This window comes from Chiloscyllium punctatum, chromosome 4, assembly GCF_047496795.1.
Source record: "Chiloscyllium punctatum isolate Juve2018m chromosome 4, sChiPun1.3, whole genome shotgun sequence".
Lineage (NCBI taxonomy): Eukaryota > Metazoa > Chordata > Chondrichthyes > Orectolobiformes > Hemiscylliidae > Chiloscyllium > Chiloscyllium punctatum.
In genome coordinates, this window is record NC_092742.1 from 46,716,948 (window position 1) to 46,740,409 (window position 23,462).

The 23,462-nt window shown below is 38.7% G+C and overlaps 1 protein-coding gene across 1 annotated transcript in view; it reads left to right on the plus strand.

Annotated features, from left to right (window-relative positions):
- trmt61a (tRNA methyltransferase 61A) overlaps positions 1-23,462 on the plus strand; it is a 38,436-nt gene that overhangs the window by 9,190 nt on the left and 5,784 nt on the right. The window contains exon 2 of the mRNA XM_072568586.1: positions 6,078-6,440. Within this exon, the coding sequence (XP_072424687.1) occupies positions 6,078-6,440 (363 nt within the window). The remainder of the gene's footprint in view (positions 1-6,077; positions 6,441-23,462) is intronic.

Sequence of the window (23,462 nt, forward strand, 5' to 3'; positions counted from 1 at the left end):
AGCAAAGCTTTGAGGTGCCTGGGATCTTGGGAGCTGTACCCCAGCAAGGGAGAACAGCACCTTAATTAGAAACAACCCTAAATAGGTCAAGGATATCTGAGAACTTCTGTAATTATGTTTAGCTGCATTATTCAGTGTATCTGCTCGTGACTTACACTTTTTAAAAAAATTTAGAATTGCCAAATTGGTACTTTAAAACGTTTTCCCCTATTTTCTGATGAATATTGATGCATAAATTATACAGTTTTTGATATTTTAGCTCTTTTTATATTTTAAAAAAAGTAGCTCTTTTATGTATTTCTGTTATTTCCCTAACCTCTGACCAAGGATGGGAATGAATTTTCAGATTCTTTTGGATTGGGTTCCACAAAGTTCTTTTTCTTTCTTCATCCATGTAATGCTCGTGTTGTTGGTTGACCCGAATTGTTTGCTCATTCCTAATTGCCCTTGAACTAAATGCCTTGCTGGACCATTTCAGAGCTGAAAATGTGTTGCTGGAAAAGCACAGCAGGTCAGGCAGCATCCAAGGAGCAGGAGAATTGACGTTTCGGGCATGAGCCCTTCTTCAGGAAGAAGGGTTCATGCCCGAAACGTTGATTCTCCTGCTCCTTGGATGCTGCCTGACCTGCTGCGCTTTTCCAGCAACACATTTTCAGCTCTGATCTCCAGCATCTGCAGTCCTCACTTTCTCCTGGACCATTTCAGAGGGGAGTTAAGAATCAACCTCTGAGGTCACTTGTGTTACATGAGCTAAGTCACATTCAGAAAATGAATTCATAATGTAGGATAGACTCACTATTTGTTGCTAGCTGCCTGTGTGTACACTGCTGTATGCCTGGCTGCCTAATTCTTTGATCTTATGTCTCAAATCATCAATGAGATATTAAAGAAAGGGTAGGACATCAGCTTCAAGTGAAAACACTATAGTGAAACTAAAGTGTTGTCTTCTTGCAGATGTCTTGGTTGCTTTGTTTTGACATGTTTCTGCTCCAGAGACTACTCACATATACCTACTTTCAGCCCCTACTTGATTTACTGGTATTTCTGGCAATAGGTATCAGTAATCCCAGTGCCAGAACACTTATGAATCACTTGTGAATTATTTGCATATTCACAACTAAGTCTTTGAAACCATTTTGAAACCCATTGATTTTAAATATATTTGTGATTTTTTTTAACGTGTTGTGCAACACCTTTATTGTGCCTTTGATATTTTATTAAAAAAAACCTACCAACTGAGTCACATACCTATTTCTTTTGGACCTGTTAGATACTAATTTTACTCACTTCTGTAGCTCCAGCAATGTTGTTTTTGTGCTCCGGTAAGGGTACAAGAAATACATCAAAACTTAGTGGACGAAATACAGTACCCCTGACAAAGCCACATTCTGTGTGTACTGATCTGGAATGTCAGTTGCCTTAAGTTTATTGGCTCAAGTTGTGGTATATTTCTTGAGTATACAGCACAAATTTTAGATGTAACCATTCTCTCTCCTCGCCATCAGAAGGTCATGGATCAAAGTCCAATCCAGAGACCTGAGCATATAATATGGGCTGATATTTACAAAAGCACTGAAGGAGTGATGCATTGTTTGAGCTGACCATTTTTGAATGAGACATTAAGCCAAGTTCCTTCTGTCTGCCTGAGGTGGATTTAGGGAACGAATGCATCAGTATTGGTTGACGAAATATTTGAATCCACTGCTACATAGAAAGTTTTGAAAAACATGAGCTAGAATATTTTCGTACAATATTGTGAAGCCAAAGAATATTAGTGAACCATACTGGGTTTTAATGACAATGAATACAATATTTTGTTATACAATGTTTTGTATGTTAATTCTTTGGTAAATCTGTCTCCAACTTATTTTTGAGATGTATTGTTTGATATTTCGTTACACAGTTAATTAAACATTTCCACTTTTAGATAATTTAATAAATATATATTTGCAAATATTTACTTTCTGCAACTTCTAACCCAACTAAAGCCAATTTACCTTATTACAAATATGTTTCATTTTTCTGCTTATACAATGAGGTTTCCTAACAATCCTTTCTTAGTGTCCAATTCATTCTGGGTGTCACTGGTGCAGGAGAGTAGCATTGTTTCAGCTGTTGTCCATTTGCTTTCATCCTTAAACTGCCTGAGCTTTGGTCTTCGAAGGGTCGGTGTGGACTTGTTGGGCTGAAGGGCCTGTTTCCACACTGTAAGTAATCTAATCTACTCTACTAAACTGATGTCTATTCTTTATCCAACAATTTCGTCCAGTGAGCTGTTTTCATCACAAACCATTAATTTTCTGGACCAAAAAGAAACTGTCATTTGGTCATGGGTCAAATCTATCCAGCGCCTTAACCAAATTGCTCTATGCGTTCTCTATCCAAAAAAAAAGTCAGTGGTTTCTTTGTATCATATTTGCCTCAAACGTTTTGGTGTGGAAAATATTGTGCTGTAAATATTGACAACCTCCCTGGGAAATATGGCCCTCCTAATCTAATACTGAAAATAAATAGACAGCAGAAATAATGTGCTCCTATGTTACTGAAAGGGAAAATGGTAGAGACCATAACATTCTCTGAGACTGCAATGTGTTGGTGTGTAGAACACAGGAAACAGACATTACCTCAGTTTAGAAAACCTTTAACTGATCTTGGTAACTTGTTGTAAAACTGTATCAGTGTTGGGATAACAATTTTAACCTATGTTACACTCTATGCCTTTCATATTGTAAATCAGCTCACTACCCCTTTCTGAAGGGTCAATAAATTCTGGCCAAGCCAATGAGGCTCGTGTCCTATGAATGATTTTATTTTAAGAAAGTATTAATCATTGACTTAAGACTATTTTGGAAGAATTTTGAAAACTAAGCATTCACTTTTTTATTTTATAGACTCATAGAGTTAAACAGCACAGAAACAGACCTTTAGGCCCCACTCATCCACACCAATCAGCTATCTGAAATTGATCTAGTGCCATTTGCCAGTATTTGGCCCATATCCCTCTAAACCCTTTCCTATTCACAAAACCATGCAGATGCCTCTTAAACATTGTCCACCACTTCCTCTGGCACCACCCTCTGTGTGAGAAAATTGTTCTTCAGGTTCTTTTTTAAATCTGTGTGCTGTAGTTTTGGACTGCCCTACCCTGGGAAGAAGACCTTGCCTATTCTCTCTATTTAAGTCCCTCATGATTTTATAAACTCCTATAAGGCCATTCTGTAATTTCTGTAACCTCAATTTTCTGAGAGTCATCTCTGGGACAGGTTGGCTAATTGCTAGTTCCATTGATACATTGGTGCCACTGAATAGAACCTGCAGTGGCTGCATCAGTCTGTACAACTACCAAAAGACTCACCCTGACAGTGAAAGAGAGTCATTCTTGTCTGCAAGGGACTGCCGATGGTGATGGTGATGGTGGTGCTAACACCATTTTGTTTCAGATAACCATTATTCATGTATGAGTCATGCCATCTGGTATTGGAAGGTAATTAACTATGCAAATGAGAGGATTGTAGAATTAGGTATATGAATCTAATTCTCATTAATTTAAAATTGAATGGCTACCTTTCTTCCGTGTGTTTACTCACTGTCCTATTTTTAAGAATCTATTCCAACATTGATAGATTTATTAAAACATTAGAGCATCGGTCCCATGCTTTTAAGATTCATTTGTGCAAGTTGTCAGGAACAGGTTTTTTTTTTTGATTAGATTACTTTGGCCCAATAAGTCCACACTGACCTGCCAAAGCACAACCCACCCAGACCAATTCCCCTACATTTACCCCTTCACCTAACACTACGGACAATTTAGCATGGCCAGTTCACCTAACCTGCACATTTTTGGACTGTGGGAGGAAATTGGAGCACCCGGAGGAAACCCACGCAGACACAGGGAGAATGTGCAAACTCCACACAGTCAGTCACCTGAGGCAGGAATTGAATCCGGGTCTCTGGCACTGTGAGGCAGCAGTGCTAACCATTTACTTCCAGAGTACTTAAGTATTATTACATGCTATTTGAGGAGATTTTCCATTACTGTTCCTGAAATTCTGACATGGTAAACTGTCTGTCTCCTTTATAAATAAAGATAGTGTGACTTAGATAATTAACAATCTTGCCTTGTCTCTGGATATCATGGTTAAATGGATCAATACTTTGCTTTTACTCTCTGTTTGCTTTTTCCAAATATGTTTGTAATAAATGCTGTACTGTACATTTAAAGTTATCATTTCAGAATTTTTGTCTTTTGATTTTTTTCTTTACCCTTCTTTCATACCAGAGGTCCTCACTTAAAGTTGTGGTTATGTGTCTGAAAATAACAACTTTAAATGAAATGAAGCAAAAACTGAAATTTCTGGAAAGAACTCAGCAGGTGTGGCAGCATCCGTGATTAGAAAGCAGAGTTAACATTTCAGGTCCAGTGACCCTCCTTCAGTACTGATTGTAGTTGGGAAACAGTTAGTATATATACTGAAGATGGGGTTGGGAGAGGGAGGAGAGTAAACGGTAGGGAGATTTGGAATGCAGAGAGAGAGAGAATAGCAGTTGGGTAGTCAAACAATAGGTAAAGGTCAGCCTAGTATAATCCATGTTTTCTCATCAGGACCTCAGTGGTTGACAATGTGTTGTTTGTGGTAGCAGCACATTTAAGGACAAGGCCTGGTGTTTGGGTTTGAGGTAAGGACATAAGAGAATATGCTCAGGCCCTAAAATTTATTCAACTTGATTTGAATCCTGAAAGCTGCAAGGTCCCCAAGCTGGAAGAACAACATCTCATTTTCTGCTTTTGCTGAGCTTCACTAGAGCATTGAAGCAAGCCTGAGGAGGAGATTTTGGTCAGGGAACGTGATGGTGTGTTGAAGTGGCTCTGAACAATATCTGTGTCTCAGGGTTGCTGCAGTGCTCCACTGAAGCTCAGCGCAAGCTGGAAGAACAGCATCACATTTTCCGCTTGGGCAGTCTTTGGCCTCCAAACTCAATATTGAGCTCAATTCTTTTTAGGGCTTAAGCACCTTCTTCCATGTCCTTATCTAACATGCACACACCAGGTATTGTCACCACATGGGCTGCTACCACAAACAGCCACTAATTAGTCAGCCACTAATGGTCGCCATTAGCATTCTCCCAAGACTGACTTTTAGCCATTTCTTTATCCAACTCTTGTTCTCTGTCTTTGGGCTCTATCTCCACATATCATTTACTCCCCCACCAGCCCCCTCTCGGGTAATCTTCAGCATATAACCTTGGTTATGCAAACAAGATCGCAAGTCCCTGTACATACATCTCAATTGAATTAGGAAAATTCTGTTCCTCATCCACTCATTGCATCATTTTGTAAATTTTGAACAGGAATATAGATGCAAGTATGCTTTAATAAATAATTAACTTCAAATATATACTCAAGCTGTGACTTTTGGGTTAAGCCTTACAATTTTCATAAAAGGCTGTCCGTTACACTCCTCCTCCTCGCCACCCCCCACAATCTTCAGCAATTTTCATTTGTTTCTGATTTCTAGTACCCACAGGTTTTTCGGGGTTTTTTGCTGAGCTTTATATGAAGCATTGATTTCCCCTAGGAATAAATGATAAACTGAATTCAAGTTCCAGTGAACCTTCCTTAGCAGACAAAAACTAAAACGTTAAAGCCACAGCCTATAAATTGAAAACTGGTTTAAATAGCTAAATTCAGACTTTGACAGATGAAATAAGTTTAAAATACATTTTTTTTGGTATATTTTTAAATTTAACATGCTCCTGTTTTTGCATAATTTCCTGTAGTGAAGCAGTCAAGAGTGGAACAGGCGCACTGGTGACCAGTGATTGTGTGAGGGCCTATACTTGTTGGTTCCTGGCTGCTACTTGGGTCATTGCTTACTCCTGATATCATCCTACCATTATTTGGTGTTCTTTTCCTCTCCGGTTTTATCAAGCTGTGCTGTAGTAAAGAGTGTCCATTCTACTAAATTTGTATATAACCTTCAGCTGTGAATTTCTAAATGTCCTACTATAGTGGAATAATAAGAGCAAATATTGAAAATATAAAATAACAAATCTGATATTTTTGTTGCTTTTTTCAGATTGTGGCTATCGTTGCATTCCATTCTCAGAAATGAGTTTTGTGGAATATAGAGATGTCATTCAGAATGGTGACACTGCCATCATTTTCCTCGGTCATGACTCAATGTTTGCCATCAAAGTTCAGCAAGGTGGTTCAACACAGACAAAATATGGGGCTATCAAGCACTCTGCTGACCTAATTGGGAAAAAATATGGGTCAAAAGTTACATGCAGCAAAGGAGGGTGGGTGTATATACTGCACCCTACTCCAGAACTCTGGACTGTGACTCTACCTCACCGGACCCAGATTCTGTATTCCACTGATATTTCTATGATCATTATGATGCTCGAATTGAAACCAGGATCGATTGTCTGTGAGTCAGGTAGGTTGTTTCAGTGATGTAAAAATTTGCAATCTTGGATTCTATGTAGAAGGGATATTCATGCATATTGCAAAGTTATTTATAACTTGATTAATATGCAGCAAGGAAGAAAGGTTCAAATTTTCCAAAGCATGTTCGTTCATCTTGGATAATGAGCTGCCTCAATTGCTCACTTGTTATGTTTAATTTTTGAGCATGATCATTTTCATACCTTCTCAATGAATTACAGTAGAAACTGAATGCTGCATTTCTTGTTTAGGAATATGAAAAGTTTTACAGAAATAACTTATTCATCTTGCATGGCACACTTGCTGGACATAATTATATATTATTATACTCTGAACTCTGCATCTTTAATGGAAATGTTAGAGTTTTTTCTATATGGTTAAAGAGTTATTTAAAATCTCGTGGATTTGTAGGGTAAGATCGCTTCCTCCCTCAAACCAGTATCATTTAAATACTATATTTAAAAAAAACCTTCTGACTAGTGTTATGTTGTTGTGGAATATTGCTACTGCAAACGTCACTACTGCCAAGAAGATGGAGTACAAAAGTATGGGATTTTTGCTACAATTGTACAGGGCATTAGTGAGATCTTGAATACTGGTTACACCTTTTACTTAAGCAAGAATACACTTGTATTCAAAGCAATTCAAAGAAGGTTTGATTCCTTGGATGAAGGGGTTGCCTTAAGGAAAGGCTGAGGAGGTTGGGCCTATTCTTATCAGAATTTGGACCAATTCTCATTGGAGTTTTGAAGAATGAGAATGAGACTGGTTTAAATCAATGGCCTCCCATTTAAGATGGATTTGATGATTAATTTCTTATCATAGTATTGTTAATTCCAGCAGTGGAGGTTAGGTCATTGAATATATTACAGTTAGACATTTTTTGACAAGGGAATTCTGGGTTTTTTTTTAAGGAGACTAGCAGAAAAGTGGAGGTAAGACCACAATTCAGAGCAGTCATAATCTTATTGAATGGCAGAGCAGGCTGGAAGGGCCAATCAGCTCCTATTTCTTTTATGAATAGTTCTATTTGTTTGCACTCCAAAGGTAATTCACTATGTCAAGTGCTTTGATGTGTTTTGTTACATAAATGCAAGTGTTTCCTTGGACCCTGCCTTATGGAGTTTATAACACGTTACGTCTTATGAGACTATTCTGTTTTGCTTCTTTACTTTGTGGTATTAGTTGAGGCCGAACTGGATTTAACTTGTCTTAGTTGGCTGCCCTCATGACCTGTCCTACCTGTCCCTCTTCCTTCCCGCCTATCTGCTACACTGTCCTCCTCTGACCTATCACCATCAACCCCACTTCCACCTACCTATTGCACACTCAGTTACTTCTGCCCCCATCAAGCCTCAGCCCCAGCTCTGCCCCAGCCCCAGCCCCAGCTCCACCCCCCCCTCCCATTTATCTCTCCACCCCCTCGACTCACAGCCCTATTCCTGATGAAGGGCTTTTGCCTGAAACATCGATTCTCCTGCTCCTCAGATGCTGCCTGACCTGCTATGCTTTTCCAGCACCACACTCTCAACTCTAATCTCCAGCATCTGCAGTCCACACTTTCGCCTTGTTGCTTTTAATCTTTATTTTTCCATTTCAGTCTCAATTTAATGTGCTTTACTTTATTGAGGATGTACTTTGAATACGAGGTTACTTAATTCATGAGGAAATATGTCATCAATTTTAAGATGACCCGAGGTGCTCAGTTTTCTGTGTTGCAAGTTCAAAGTTTCATGGCAATCTGAAATGAATAGAGGGAATTCACTGAAAAACTGAAAAGAAGATTAAAGGAAATGTCAACTTTTAGTCTTCCATAGCTGTCTTGAGCAGTGTTGTCAAATTACCAGAGTAATGTTTTATTCTTGTTTTGGGTGGAATATAATGTCTGATACAGGCGACCAATAGGATAGAAGAAAATAACTTATTGAAAGTAGAGACCAAGTGAATAGGTACCTTAGGTACAGTTGAAGCAATTATGGAAATTACAGGAGAAAATAGCCAAAGTCCTTGCAAGTATTTACTTATGAACATAAGAGTCTTAAATCAGTAGTGTGTCCAAATTACATTCAATCTTGTTTTTACACTGTTCAATACTCAGAGCAATTTTATTTTTCATTTCAGTCTTGTGTTTATTACAAAACTGATCTAATAGTTCAATATTTTTTTAAACAAGGAAGACTTGCACAGCGCTGTTTGAAGAATCAGATTTCTCAATGTACTTTATGCCAATGGAGTACCTTTGTTATGTAGTCACTATCAAAAAATAAATTCTCAATACCTAATTTGTGTCTCTATGACAAGATTGGATGTCTTGAAAAAGAAAGGAGAGTACTTAAAATATAGCCTATTAAAATCTATTATAAAAATGGTGATGAGAGTTTGCTGTTATTTGCAAACTGAACAGAAATTTCCAGTGATGGCACCTGCAGAGTCAAACATGAAATTTTTGAAATTGCAGTGAAATACACAGCTTTTCCATGGCACTGTGAAAATGGCATATCATTGTCTGATTAAATACTTAAAGAAACTTAGTAACATTACATTTATGTACTAGCTATGTTGATGCAAGTTTAAAAACACCAAAAAGGCTCATTCTCATCCCTTCCACCGACAGTACCTGGTTAATTGCATGATATCACAAAGATGGGCAGAGGGATATGTTGTGTCAAGAAAGGCTTCAGACTTAGGAGAGTGAGCAAAGAACTGGCAGATCGAATGCACTGTGGAAAAGTATGAGGTTTTGCACTTTGGTGGGAGGAATCGAGGCATATATTTTTTTCGCAATAGGAAAGGCTTTGGAAATCTGAAGCACAATGGGACTTGGGAGTCCTAGTTTAAGAAGCTCTGAAAGTTTACAAGCAAGTTCACTTGGCAGTTGGGAAGACAAACACAGTTTTAGCATTCATTTTGAGAGGGCCAGGATACCAGTGCGGTGATGTACTGTTGAGATGTATAAGACTCTGGTCAGATTGCATTTGGAATATTGTGAGCAGTTTTGTTTCCCAAATCTCAGTTGTTGGCCTTAGAGGAGCTTTATAAGAATGATCCTGGGGATGGAGAGCTTGTCACATGAGGAACAGTTAAGGAATCTTGGTCTGTATTTGATTAGAGTTTAGAGGATGAGAGGGAACCTGATTGAAATTTGCAGAATACTGAGGGACCTGGATAAAGTGGACATGGAGAAGATGTTTCCACTAGTAGAAGAGACTAGGCCCCAGGGCACAGCCTCTTTTAGAACTGAGATGAAGAAGAATTTCTTCAAGCAGAGTGTGATAAATATGTGGAACTCATTGTTGCAAAAGACTGTGGAAGCCAAGTCAGTGAGTGAGGCCAAGACCAAGAGGTTCTTGATTAGTAAGAGGATCAAGGGCTATGGGGAGAAGGCAGGAGAATGGGGTTGGGAATCTTATCAACCATGACTGAATGACAGAGCAGACTCAAATGGGCTAATTCAGCTCCTGTATCTATGATCTTATGTTTTCATTATTTCTAAACCTCCTCTGTGGCATTGGAATGCAATTTTAATAAGTTTATTGGTGATGCTAAACTTACCCCTTTGTCTCTATGTATGTGTGTAAGTCTTTTTGCTTGCTTGCTCGCTCACTCTGTTTACTGCACCCCCTCCCCTCCATCCAATCTATCTTTCCCATTACTTATTTAGGTTTTCATAGATATTTGAATTCACTATTCCAATGTAAACCTCCCTGGATCAGATGCCAAAGTGCTCACTAGCATTTTGCAATTTTGCTTGTGAAGGCCTGTTCACAAAAATCCCAGATCTCTTTTAGAAGACAATACGTTATTTGGCTAATTGCAACTTACTGTGTTCAAACCTGAGGAGAATCTGTAGGTATGTTAAAGTTGAACAAATGGCTAGTGCTGTTTATTCACCACAACAAAATCTAACCAAATAAGAATGAGCTCTCTAATTGAGTTCCTGGTCCATTTTATTTTATATAAAAAGAAATACACCAAATAAATTTAGATGTGAACAGTATCTAATACTTCACAAAAATAATAATGAAAATAAGACCCTTAAATTAATCTTTCTTCTTCATACATAACTCAAATGATGAAAATCTAGTTGACTTGTTTCCCTCCAGAAAGTTAGCAGAATGTACAATATGTATATTTTTCAAAAAAAATTTTGTATTATCACCAGAAATGCAGCGATGTCATTTTGAGCATTGTTTTATCTAATCTATTCTCAAATTCTAATGATTATGAACACTTTTTTTTGCACATTGAAAAACTTCTTCAAAATTTAAGAAATATGATCACTGTTTAACTTTCCTGCTATGTATAGAGTTTCACTAAGTTGAACTAGAAAGAAAGTTACCGAAAGTAAGAGTTAAACTATTTCTCCTGCATGTGTGTAGGAGCGAAGATCCAAGTTGAGGATATGCAGGAAGCTATTCTTCTTCTAACAATAGTCTGTATGTGCTGCCAGATACCTGATACCTGTCCAGAAAGAGCTTAAAAAATGTCCTTGTTGTAGAAGGTCAGACCTTTCTATAGGTAGATTAGTTATTAAAAGAATGCAGCATAAAACTGAGTATTGCCAAAGGGAATTCATGTGACTTGTACTCTGAACAAGGTGATACAATGCAATAACATTCGTTAAACAACAGTATTCACCTAAATAAAAATAATAGGCTAGATAAATATCCATACCAACTATACTTACTTTACTTCAATCTCATTTATATATTTTTTTAAAAATATTGTTCTTTTAGGGAGTGTAAAAGACTAAATTTGTTTTTTTTTCCCTTCATAATATATTCAAGAAAAGTTCATGGGTCAACCTATTTTTATATGGATGTAAATCTATTAGCCAAATGTAAATATTAGCTCTTATTTACCAATGATAATTTTGATTGAAAGAGTAAATGAGACTGCTGTGTCTGTATGAGCTCTCTGCAAGAACAACTGTTAATTCCACTCTGCTAGTCCCACTCTCCTGCCTATTCCCATAGCCGAGTTTTTTATTTCTGTATTGCTGAAAAGTGACATGTTGCTGAAGGTTTTTGTCTTGCACTCCTCCTCAACAAATACAAGAATGCTAAATTTCAAATGTTCACAACAAAAGCGAGGTGATGCATTTTGGAAGATCCAATTAATGACCGAATTATACGGTAAATGGAAAAGCCCTGGGAAAAATTGATGTAGAGAGAGATCTGAATGTTCAGGTCCATTGTACCCTGGAGGTGGCAATGCAAGTCGATTAGAGTGGTCAAGAAGACATACAGAATGCTTTCTTTAGATGGGGTATTCAGTCCAAGAGTTGGCAGGTCATGTTACAGTTGCATAGAACTTTGGTTCAGCCACATTTGGAATACTGCGTACAGTTCTGGTCACCATATTACCAAAAGGATGCTTTGGAGAGGGTGCAGAGGAGGTTCACCAGGATATTGCCTGGTATGGAGGGTGCTAGCTATGAAGAGAGGTTGAGTAGATTAGGATAATCATATTAGATAGACTGAGGTTGAGAGGAGACCTGATTGAGGCCTACAAAATCATTAGAGAGGTAGACAAGGTGAATAGCAAGGAGCCTTTTCCCATAGTGGGGGACTCAATTACTAGGGGTCACAGGTTCAAGGTGAGAGGGGAAAAGTTTTTAAGGGCGATATGCATGGAAAGTTCTTTATGCAGATGGTGGTGGGTGCCTGGAACGTGTTGCCAACAGAGGTGGTAGAGGTGGGCATGATAGCGTCATTTAAAATATATCTAGGCAGACATATAAATCAGCAGGGAGCAGAGGGATAAAGATCCTTAGAAAATAGGCAACAAGTTTGGATAGAGGATCTGGATCCTCGCAGGCTTGGAGGGCCGAAGGGCCTGTTCCTATGCTGTAAATTTAATTGTTCTTTGTAATTCTTCGACAAAAGGGTGCAGTTTGTTTGCAGGTTAATTCTGGCTGCGGCATTGCAGTGCAGAGAACGGCAGGTTATTTGAGCTCCTGGGTGATTCAAAAGGAGTGCAAAGCTTGAACATACTGTAAGAATGGCCTGTGAATGACTGTTGCCACTTCCAACACGTGTAAGTGAACCACGTTACGAACTTGACTGATGATCGAGTCACGTCGAACATTAGTTGTAAGATATGATTTGGTGGGTTTTACTATGTTAAGTTCTGGGGCAGCTCTACCAATTTTTTTTTCACTAATGCAGAGGTCAACACTCCAAGGTCAACCGGGCATGGTGTGTTTTCGTTGTTTGCGATCAATGCCAGGTAGTCAGTCTGGTTTTGTTGTTGTTTAACTTTTCTGTAGCACTTTGATACAACTGAATGGCTTGCTCTTTCAGAGGGTGCTTTAAGAGTTAACTACATTGAAATCACACATAACCAGACTGGTTAAGGAAACAGATTTTCTTCCCTGAAGGTAGACAGCTGAGCCAGTTGTTTTATGACATCCCAGCAGTTTCTTGCTCACCATTGAGATTAGTTTTATTCCAGATTTGTTAATTAATTTGAATTTAAATTCCCTTAACTGACATTGTGAGATTTGAACATTGTTTTGGAGCATTTTTCTGAGTCTGTGGATTTCAAGTGGACACGATTACTACACTTTCATTCCGTCTGCATTATTTTGACTTTAAATTGAGAAAATAAATTGAGTTTGTTCTTTCCTGTAGTCTTGAAACCTTGCACAAATTCTGATTACTTTGCATCCTCCTAAAGATGGTACTTCTGTGAATATTTGGGAGAACAGGAATGGTTAGTATTGCTGTCAGCCTTTTATTGTTTTATGAAAAACTCCTGAAAGTTGTGGTCTCAGATGGTGGCTGGGTACTGAAATCTACAACTTGATGAGTATTCACCTGGAAGAGATGGCCCTAGGATTGCCCACAAACAGTTTGAGCTTTACATAGCATTGAGAAAGCATTCTTTCTTTTGTAGGTATTCCAAACCTAGAAAACACTACTGTATAGATAGTTATTAACCATTTCTTTATAAATGTGGTTCTTAACTAAATTATGTTACCAACATTATGGCCAGAACTACGTAAACAGCTTAGCGAACGTGATAGTTGAGGGATTTCCAAACACAGCTGAAAATTTTAATTGGTTTGCTGCTGCTTTTCTACTTCTGTTTCCATGTTGTACAGCTCTATGACTCCAGTCTTTAAAAAAAATTTGCAACGATGTCAATGTGGCTCTCTACTTCAGAACATCAGTCGTATTGTGTACAAGCGAGGTATGGAATAAATGTGACTTAGTTATGGATTTTTCAAGATCAAATCACTGTAACATTAATTTTGCACATTTTGAGGCTTTGATTTTACAAAATGGCAGGCCAAGTCATAATGGCATCACGATGCAATTTTCTTAATTACAATAAATTCATACTCCTTCATTGGCTAGGAATTGACAAGCAGTTAAATGATTTAGTATTTGTTTTTGTTCTAGGCAGAATATTTTTACAAATAAAATTCTCTTTGCAGGACTGTTCCATGTATTTATTTGTCACATATTTGCTCAAGTACATTTCCTTCACCTTGACACTTGTGTAAATGCATCTGTTCAGAGTTGCATACATTTATGTTAAACACTTCTCAAATTTGTTGCCAACATACACCTTGTTTTCTAACCTACAATAGACTTTAGTATTTTACCAGTAACTTAGCAGTAATCGTCTCATTTTGAAGACGTTACATTTGACACTCTCCAGTCCCTTATTTTGAAAAGTTAAACCTGGCCTCCATGATTTCTTACCCAATTTCTCTCTCAGGCCCCCCTATTTTAAGGATTTACATCTGTAAATCATAACAGTTCAATTAATTGGTTTACCTTTTGGCTGTGTGACTTATTTGTACTATTTCTTTTAAATAGTATTGGGTAATTGTTATAAAGTATTCTAATGAATCTGTCATCCCAAATTGCTATGAGAAAACAGAGACAATGCTTTATTTGGAATTCTAGAATGGAATCCATTTGACCTGTTGTGTCCGTTCCAAATCCCTACAAAAATAGCTAACTGTTGCACCCCTTCACTTTGTAGAATTATCAAATATTGTATATTTGCTTATGTGTTTTTCATCCCAAGCTTGCCTGCATCATTTCTTGTCTTACAACTAATGTGTATATTGAAAACCACTTATTGCATTTTCATTTTTCCTAATTGCTTTTACTTTCTCAGAATTTGTATCTTTCACACACTTGACATTCATTTGTATTATTGTACCTATGTGTATTAACTAAGTTTAAGTTCCAAACTTCATGCCAACCTTTACATTCATTTTTTTATCCTGCTGAATGGTAGTTAATTTACAGCTTTTCTGTCTGCTTAATCAATTCTATTGTTGAATAGTATTATTTCATTTCAGTCTCGGCACGGTCTCTTGCATTGCTGCTTTTCCTCCCAGTAAAATAGGTTTGTCTTCAATTCTTTAGTTTTTACTCTGAAACTGTTGTGCTCAGGAATGTTGACAAAAGTGTACTGATTTCTTTTCTGATGCAGAAAATCTGAAAAGCACTCTAGGTTTGAAGTTAAATGCATTTCGATTTGTTTTCTCTGTTGTCATGGCTTATCCAAGTCCCAATCTGTTTTCAATTTAACCCACTTGGGTTTGGTTTCTGTTCAGCAAAGCTTGATGCTTACCAGTTGTACTATTTACCTCCAGGTGCTGAGTCAATGTTATTCATTAGAACACCACTGGGATTATTTTTGAATTCTACTGAATATTTCCCTAGGCAATAGGCAAAGTTCCAGCTCCTGTTAATCAACAACTGCACTTTTACAGCATAATAATAATTTTATTAATGTGTTTTATTCATTCATGGGATGAGGGTGTCACTGGTAGGCCAGCATTTGTTGCGTAGAGTTCTGGTCGCCACATTACCAGAAGGATGTGGATGCTTTGGAGAGGGTACAGAGGAGTTTCGCCAGGATATAGCCTGCTATGGAGGGTGCTAGCTATGAAGAGAGGTTGAGTAGATTAGGATTATTATCATTAGAAAGACTGAGGTTGAGAGGAGACCTGATTGAGGTCTACAAAAATCATGAGTGGTATAGACAGGGTGGATAGCAAGAAGCTTTTTCCCCCAGAGTGGGGGAATCAATTACAGGTCATAAGTTCAAGGTGGGAGGAGAAAAGTTTAAGGGAAATATGCATGGAAAATTCTTTATGCAGAGGGTGGTGGGTGCCTGGAACAAGTTGCCAGTGGAGATGGTAGAGGCTGGCACTGTAGCATCATTTAAGATGTAAATAGACAGATGCATGAATGGGAAGGGAGCAGAGGTATACAGATCCTTGGAAAATAGGAGGCAGGTTTAGATAGAGGATCTGGATCAGTGCAGGCTTGGACAGCCAAAGGGCCTGTTCTTGTCCTGTAATTTTCTTTGTTTATCTCTAATTGCCCAGAGGACAGTTAAGAGTCAGCCGTATGGCTGTGGATCTGGAGTCACATAGGCCAGATTGGGTAGGGATGGCAGTTTCCCTTCCTGAAGGATATTAATGATCCAGATGGGTTTTTCCATCAATCAGCAGTGGATTCATGATCATCTTTTGACTCTTAATGCCAGATTTTTATTGATTTCAACTTCTACCATCTGCTATGACATGACTCAAACCTGGGGTGCCCGGAATATTACTTGGGTCTCTGGGTTAACAGTCCAGCAATATTACCTCTAGGCCATCTCCTCCCCCTAAAATATGAAACACATCAAGTTGGTAATTTTCTTTCCATAAGTCCTGCAACTTGATAGCGATGTAATAAAATTGAGTCCTTGCAACAAGTAGGTCAATACTGATGAAAATCTCCCTTTTCTGACTACTGTGTCCAACACTGTTGACTTCATCTTCCCTCAACTTCGATATTTGCATAGGGTGATGATGGACAACTTTATGGTGTGAGAAATGAGTCATAAAGAAAAATATGTAAAAATTCAGTACTTAAATCAGGAAGACCCAGTTTTGTTATTATTGGTTTCTGTTCAGCACAGTCTTGGTAGGCTGACGGGTCTGTTCCTATGCTGTATTGTTCTTTGTCCTTTATAAAGCTGCACAACGCTTTAATTTCCTTCTCTACCACTATTGCTGCAAAGTTTTTGCCACTTTTCATGTGAAGATCTTTGCTGTGTTAAAGTGGCCTAACAGAAGATTGCTTTTGTTGTTTGTTGGACTTCCATTACTTCACTCAAAATGTTTTAAAACTGATGCTTCATACTTTTTTAATAGGAGTTAGTATCCAATTGGAAAGTTTGCTAGCTAACCTATACTGACGAATGATCCACAGTTTACTTCTGGTTTTATTACATGGAAATAGAGAAGTTCCACAAATTGTCTAGTGCAGAGTGCCATCTACTTTTAAGCTGTTCAAGGAACTAAAATACAAAGAGCTACTTTTTCTTCCTTCCTAGGCAAAAGATGTAATGGCTCAGTGAGGCCATATGTTAGCCCTGTGCATTGTGTCTTTAAAACCAAAGAGCTAACTGCAATAATAGGTCATTCACCCCATTGTGTTCAAGCTTGCCCTTTACTAAAGGAATCCATAACTAATGACGCTATCCCACTCTCTCCATAGAATACTGCAATAATAAGTACCACAAGGTATAATTAATCCTCTTTTCTGTTAAATCTATGGGATGATAGTTCAACTAGTCGTTACTTTTCTGCATGTGAAAATATGTCAAACTTACAAAGCTCTGGTACAGAATTTGGTCAGTTTTGAGCATCCACATGAAACAAGAAGTTGAAGTGAAAGGATTTTCCTGGAGCAAGTAAATACTGAAAGAAGCAGTGATAAAGGTTCTTTGAGTAATGGGCTCGCAAGTAGATCTATTGTTTGATAGAAGTAGGATATAATCAAAAAGAAAGCAATTATTTTAATTTGTCAGCAGTGCATGTCAAATTCAATTAAATGTATTGTATATCACATTTAGGAGGCATTAGTGCAAGATTAAGAAAAATAGATTTTAAAAATCTAAATGTGCTGACAAGTGGATTCTATTTTAATTCAAGACTGCATTGCAGGTATTCAAAAATATCTCAATCATCACGGCTGTTGGTAAATTTCACCACAAGTTAGTCTGACTAGGTGCAGAGATGAAATATGTAAGCATTTGACGGTTGTCCTTTCTTCAAGCAGCTGCTTAGTTCCATTGCAGAATTTACAGATTTGACGACAAAATCGTTTACACATCCAAGTGCCAAATCAAACTGAATGTCTGCCTGCAGAATAGGTTTTGTTTCACGACATTTGATAACATGGTTAGGCAGGAAAGACTTGTGCTTAAGGTTGGTTGATTATGTAAACGTATGTAAGTGAGCATGATGTCAGGGTTTTTTTAAGCTTGATCATGTGATCTTACTGGAGATATGCTCAAGTGGTGCTCACAGATGGTGCTTTCAGAAGCAGCTGACTTAATATATGAATATAAACAAGGAGAAGTCCCTTGTGTATTGGATTGAGCTTTTGAGGAGATTTTGAAACGAGGCATGGTTTAGTATAAACTGGATTTTTTTGATATTCTGTTTAGTATGGTATTTTACAGATGTTGAGTTTGCTTGAACTACTTGATGTTTAGCTGGCCAGGGTTTATTTTCATGTCCCCCTAATTAACCCTATGTTATGTCATGGTCTAAATGGGATATTTTAAAGAGCTAGAGGGATTTACAGAGGGAATTTCAGAGCTCCGGTTTGAACTGTTAATGGCAGACCTACCAATGCAGAGCAGATAAAACCAAGGATACTCAAGAATTAGATTTGGCATGGATCTCTTGGAGTGTTGTGGGAATGGAACACATTAGAGATAGGATAAGCTAAAGCCACAGATGGGACTAAAATCAAGAATTGTGAAATGTAGGCATTGTCTAGAGGTGGAGAAAGTGCAGACTGCAGATGCTGCAGATCAGAGTCGAGAGTGTGGTGCTGGAAAAACACAGCAGGTCAGGCAGCATCTGAGGAGCAGGAGAATATAAGTTTCAGGCAAGAGCCCTTCATCCTGATGAAACATTGACTCATTGTCTGGAGGTGAGCTAATGTAGATCATTAAATAGGAGTGATGATGATGAATATGACTTGGTACAAGTAAGTTGGATAAATTTTGCCATAGGTGCTACCATAACATAGGATCAAAGCATATGATAGAACATGGAATGTTACAATACAGTACAGGCCCATCGTCCATCAATGTTGTGCCAACCTGTGAGATTAATCAGATGCCCATCTAACCTACACTGTTCCATTAGTATCCATATGTATGTCCAATGCCCATTTAAACACCCTTAACGTTGGCTTGTCTACTACTGTTGCAGGCAGTACTACTCTTGCCACTACTACTCTCTGAGTAAAGAAATTACCCCTGATATCTGATTTAAATCTATTAACCCAAAGTTTAAATCTATGCCCCCTTGCATTAGCCTTCACCATCCAAGAAAAAAAAGCAGTCACTGTCCACCCTATCTAACTTTCTGATTATCTTATACGTTCTAATCAAGTCACCCCTCCACCTTCTTCTCTCCAACAAAAACAATCTCAGTTCCCTCAGCCTTTCCTCATAAGACCTTGCTTCCATACCAGGCAACATCCTAGTAAGTCATCTCTGAACCCTTTGCAAAGCTTTCATATCCTTCCTATAATGTGGTGACCAGAACTGTACACAATACTCCAGATATGGCCTTACCAGTGTCTGGTTCAGCTGAAGCATGACCTCGTGGCTCCAAAACCCAATCCCCCTACCAATAAATGCCAACACACCATATGCCTTTTTAACAACACTCTCGACCTGGGTGGTAACATTCAGGGATTTATGCACCTGGATACCAAGATCTCTCTATTCATCTACACTGCCAAGAACTTTACCATTAGCCCAGTAATCTGCATTCCTATTACTTCTCCCAAAGTGAAATGCCTCGCACTTTTCTGCATTAAACACCATTTTCCATTTCTCAGCCCAGCTCTGCATCTTAGCAATGTCCGTCTGCAACCCACAACATCCTTTGGCACTGTCCACAACTCTGCCTACCTTAGTGTCATCCACAAATTTACTAACCAATCCTTCTACACCCACATCCAGATCATTTATAAAAATGACAAACAGCAGTGGCCCCAAAACAGATCCTTGTGGCACACCACTGGTAACTGAGCTCCACGATGAATATTTCCCATCAACCACCACCCTCCGTCTTCTTTCAGCTAGCCAATTTCTGATCTAAACCGCTAAATCATCTTCAATCCCAAAACTCTGTATTTTATGCAATAGCCTACCATACTACTTACTGAAGTCTATATATATATACCACATCAACCGCTTTACCTTCACCCACCTGTTTTGTCACTTTCTCGAAGAGCTCAATAATGTTTGTGAGGCACAATCTACCCTTTACAAAACTATGTTGACTATCCCTAATCAAATTATTCCTTTCCAGGTGATTATAAGTCCTATCTCTTATCTTTTCCAACACCTTACCCACAACCGAAGTAAGGCTCAATGGCCTATAATTACCAGGATTGTCCTGACTCCTCTCCTTAAACAAGGGAACATTTGATGTCCTCCAGACATCTGGCACTACTCCTGTCGACAATGACGACGTAAAGATTAAAGCCAAAGGCTCTGCAATCTCTTCCCTGGCTTTCCAGAGAATCTGAGGATAAATCCCATCTGGCCCGTGTCTTATCTATTTTCAGACCTCCCAAAATTGCTAAAACCACCTCTTTGTCAACCTCAATCCCATCTAACCTTGTAGTCTGTATCTCTGTATTCTCACTAACATTGCCCTTTTCCAATGAGAAAACTGATGAAAAGTATTCGTTAAACGCTTCCCCTATGTCCTCAGATTCCACACACAACTTCCCACTACTCTCTTTTATTGGCCCTAATCTTACTCTCATCATTCTTTTATTCCTGATATACCTATAGAAGGCCTTTAGGTTTTCCTTGATCTTATCTGCCAACAACTTCTCGTGTTCCCTCCTGGCTCTTCATAGCCCTTTAGATCTTTTCTGGCTAACTTGTAACTCAAGTTCCCTAACTGACCCTTCGTGCCTCATCCTCACATAAGCCTCCTTTTTCTTGACAAGAGCTTCAATGTCTTCAGTAAACCATGGCTCCCTCTTGACCATTTCCTCCCTGCCTGACAGGTACATATTTGTCAAGGACACGCAGTAGCTATTCCTTAAATAAGCTCCACATTTCAAGTGTGTCCATCCCCTGCAATTTCCTTTCCCATCCTATGCATCCTAAATCTTGCCTAATTGCATCATAAATGCCTTTCCCCCAGTTATACCTCTTTCCCTGCAGTATATACCTATCCCTGCCCATTGCTATTGTAAACCTAACCAAATTGTGATCACTATTGCCAAAGTGCTCACCTACCTCCAAATCTAATACCTGACTGGGTTCATTCCCCAGTACCAAATCCAATATGACTTCGCCCTTTGTTGACCTATCTACATACTGTCAGAAAACCCTCCTGCTCACATTTAACAAAAACTGACACATCTAAACTACTTGCAACTACAGGATTCCCAGTCAATATTGGGGAAGTTAAAATCCTCCATAACAACTACCCTGTTACTCTTGCTCCTATCGAGAACCATCTTTGCTATCATTTCCTCTACATCCTTGGTACAATTTGGAAGCCTATAGAAAACTCCAAACAGGGTGACCTTTCCTTTCCTGTTTCTAACCTCAGCCCAAACTACCTCAGTGGATGAGTCCTCAAGTGTCATCTCAGTTGCTGTAATACTGGTTTTGATTAATAATGCCCACTCCACCCTCTCCAAACCGTACCATCTTCTCTGTTCTTACTGAAACATCTAAATCCCAGAATCTGCAAATGATTCCTTAGTTTTCTGACCCACAGGCCACAAACAGTGAAGATTGGGGACAATATTTCATCATCACTAACACTCAACACTGGAGTCCCCAGGGGTGACTACTCAGCCCTCTACTGTATTCGATGTATACCCATGACTGCATCGCCAGTTACAAGTTCGCTGATGATCCCCCTATAGTCAGTTGAACCTCAGATGGTGACAAACGGATACAGGCGGGATGTGGAAGACCTGGAAAAATGGTGCGCTGAGAACAACCTAGCTCTCAAAGCCAGCAAAACCAAGGAACTCATTATTTATTTTTGACGGTATGTTACTCATGCCACCCTACATGTTAACAGCACAGAGGTGGAATGAATGGGAGTGGTCATTCACAACAAGCTTTCTTGGACTCTTCATGTAGACGCACTGGTCACAAAGGCCCAACAACATCTCTTCTTCCTCAGACAGCTGAGGAAATTTGGCATGATGGCGAACCCCTTTACCAATTTTTATAGGTGCACCATTGAGAGCATTCTGTCTGGATGTGTCGCTACCTGGTATGGCAACTGTATCATTCAAGATCCGAGACAGTTACAGAGAGTGGTGAACTTGACCCGGACAATCACAAAGGCCAACCTCCCATCTATAGAATCTATCTACCAGGCCCGCTGTCAAGGAAAGGCTGCCAGCATTCTCAAAGATCCATCCCACCCTGGCAATGTTTTCTACAACCTCCACCATCGGGGAGAAGGTACAGAAGCCTGAACATGCACCAGCTGGTTTCATAACAGTTTCTACCCTACTGTTGTTAGAATACTGAATGGACTGACAAACTCTTAACGTTCGTCTGTACCTGTGTTTTTGTTTTTGCCACTGTTTTACCTATTATTTATTATCTATGCTGCTTAACCCTGTGATCTGCCTGTATTGCTCGCAAGACAAAGCTTTTCACTGTGCCTTAATACACGTGACAATCAATTCAATTCCATTCAAACATTCCTGTCCCTCCTCTAGCCAAGTCTCTGAAATGGCCACAACATTGAAATCCCAGGTACCTACCCATGGTGCAAGTTCACCCACCTTATTCTGGATGCTCCTGGCATTGAAGTACACACGTTTCAAACCAACATCCTGATTGCTGGCCATTCATTTTTCTGTATCATTCATTTTTCTGCAGGGAGAAAATATGGGTTCTCTTTACACTATTTACACTAATCCAGAATGCTAGTTGTTTGCAGTATTGCACAGAAATCCGTTTTATTAAAAACATTGTATATTTTTTACAAATTGCGTGTTTTATAATTTAACAGCAACACAAGTGTTTCAGACACGCTGGAGTTCTAAACATTTTTAAGCTCGTTTGTTTTGAATGCAGTGTCAAGTATGCATCTGGACTGGTGAGGTAAGTATTATGTTCAGTTTAACTTCAAGAATAGTTGCACAGTTCCAATTACGTTCTGAATGGATTATTTTTACTGAAACTTCAAACATCTGCAACAGTCTTGAACTTCATTCATGCACTGATTTCCATTTCAATAGTAGGCTTTGAATCAACGTTGTATTCTTGGCAGTACAGAGAACAAAGGGTCTTAACTTGAGGTTCACAAGATACAACAAGTGAGCATTAAATGGAACTTCTGAGAGTTGTAACAATACTGGGAAAATGTGTGTTCTGCACCTGCTGCTACTTTATGATTAGTCTCCCAGTTTGAACAGCCTAAGCACAAACCCCCACCCACCCAACCCCTGTCTGCCATGTTCAAATTGCATTTGGTTTTAAATAGGATTTTTTTTTTGCGTGGAGTTAGGGCTCCTGGTTTCTGATGCTTCATCAATAATAATCCCGAAGTAAATCTGGCAGGCTCACTAATACTGCCAGCCATAAAGGCCCATTTTTACCGAGTTTCACCATATCTTGTTGTTAAAGGCTTTCCTTTACCCCGTAAAGTTATGGTATTTACTACTTTGCCTGAAGAGTATTATCACATTTTTAAAAACTTTATCGCATCCCAAAATAACACTATGAGAGATTTAAAGGGCAAAGATTGTCCATTAGTCACTAGCTATAGAGGTATTTAAAAGTTAAGCCAAGTACTTTAGAAGAATTGGTGGCTGAGGAGAGATGACTACGAGCAGAAGAAACTGGAGGTGGAGACAGACAAACAGGTATTACAAGCATGAGAGCAAGTTAATGAACTTAATAAAATAAAAGCAGAATATTTACCAAATATGATGGATAATGTTGGTGTGGC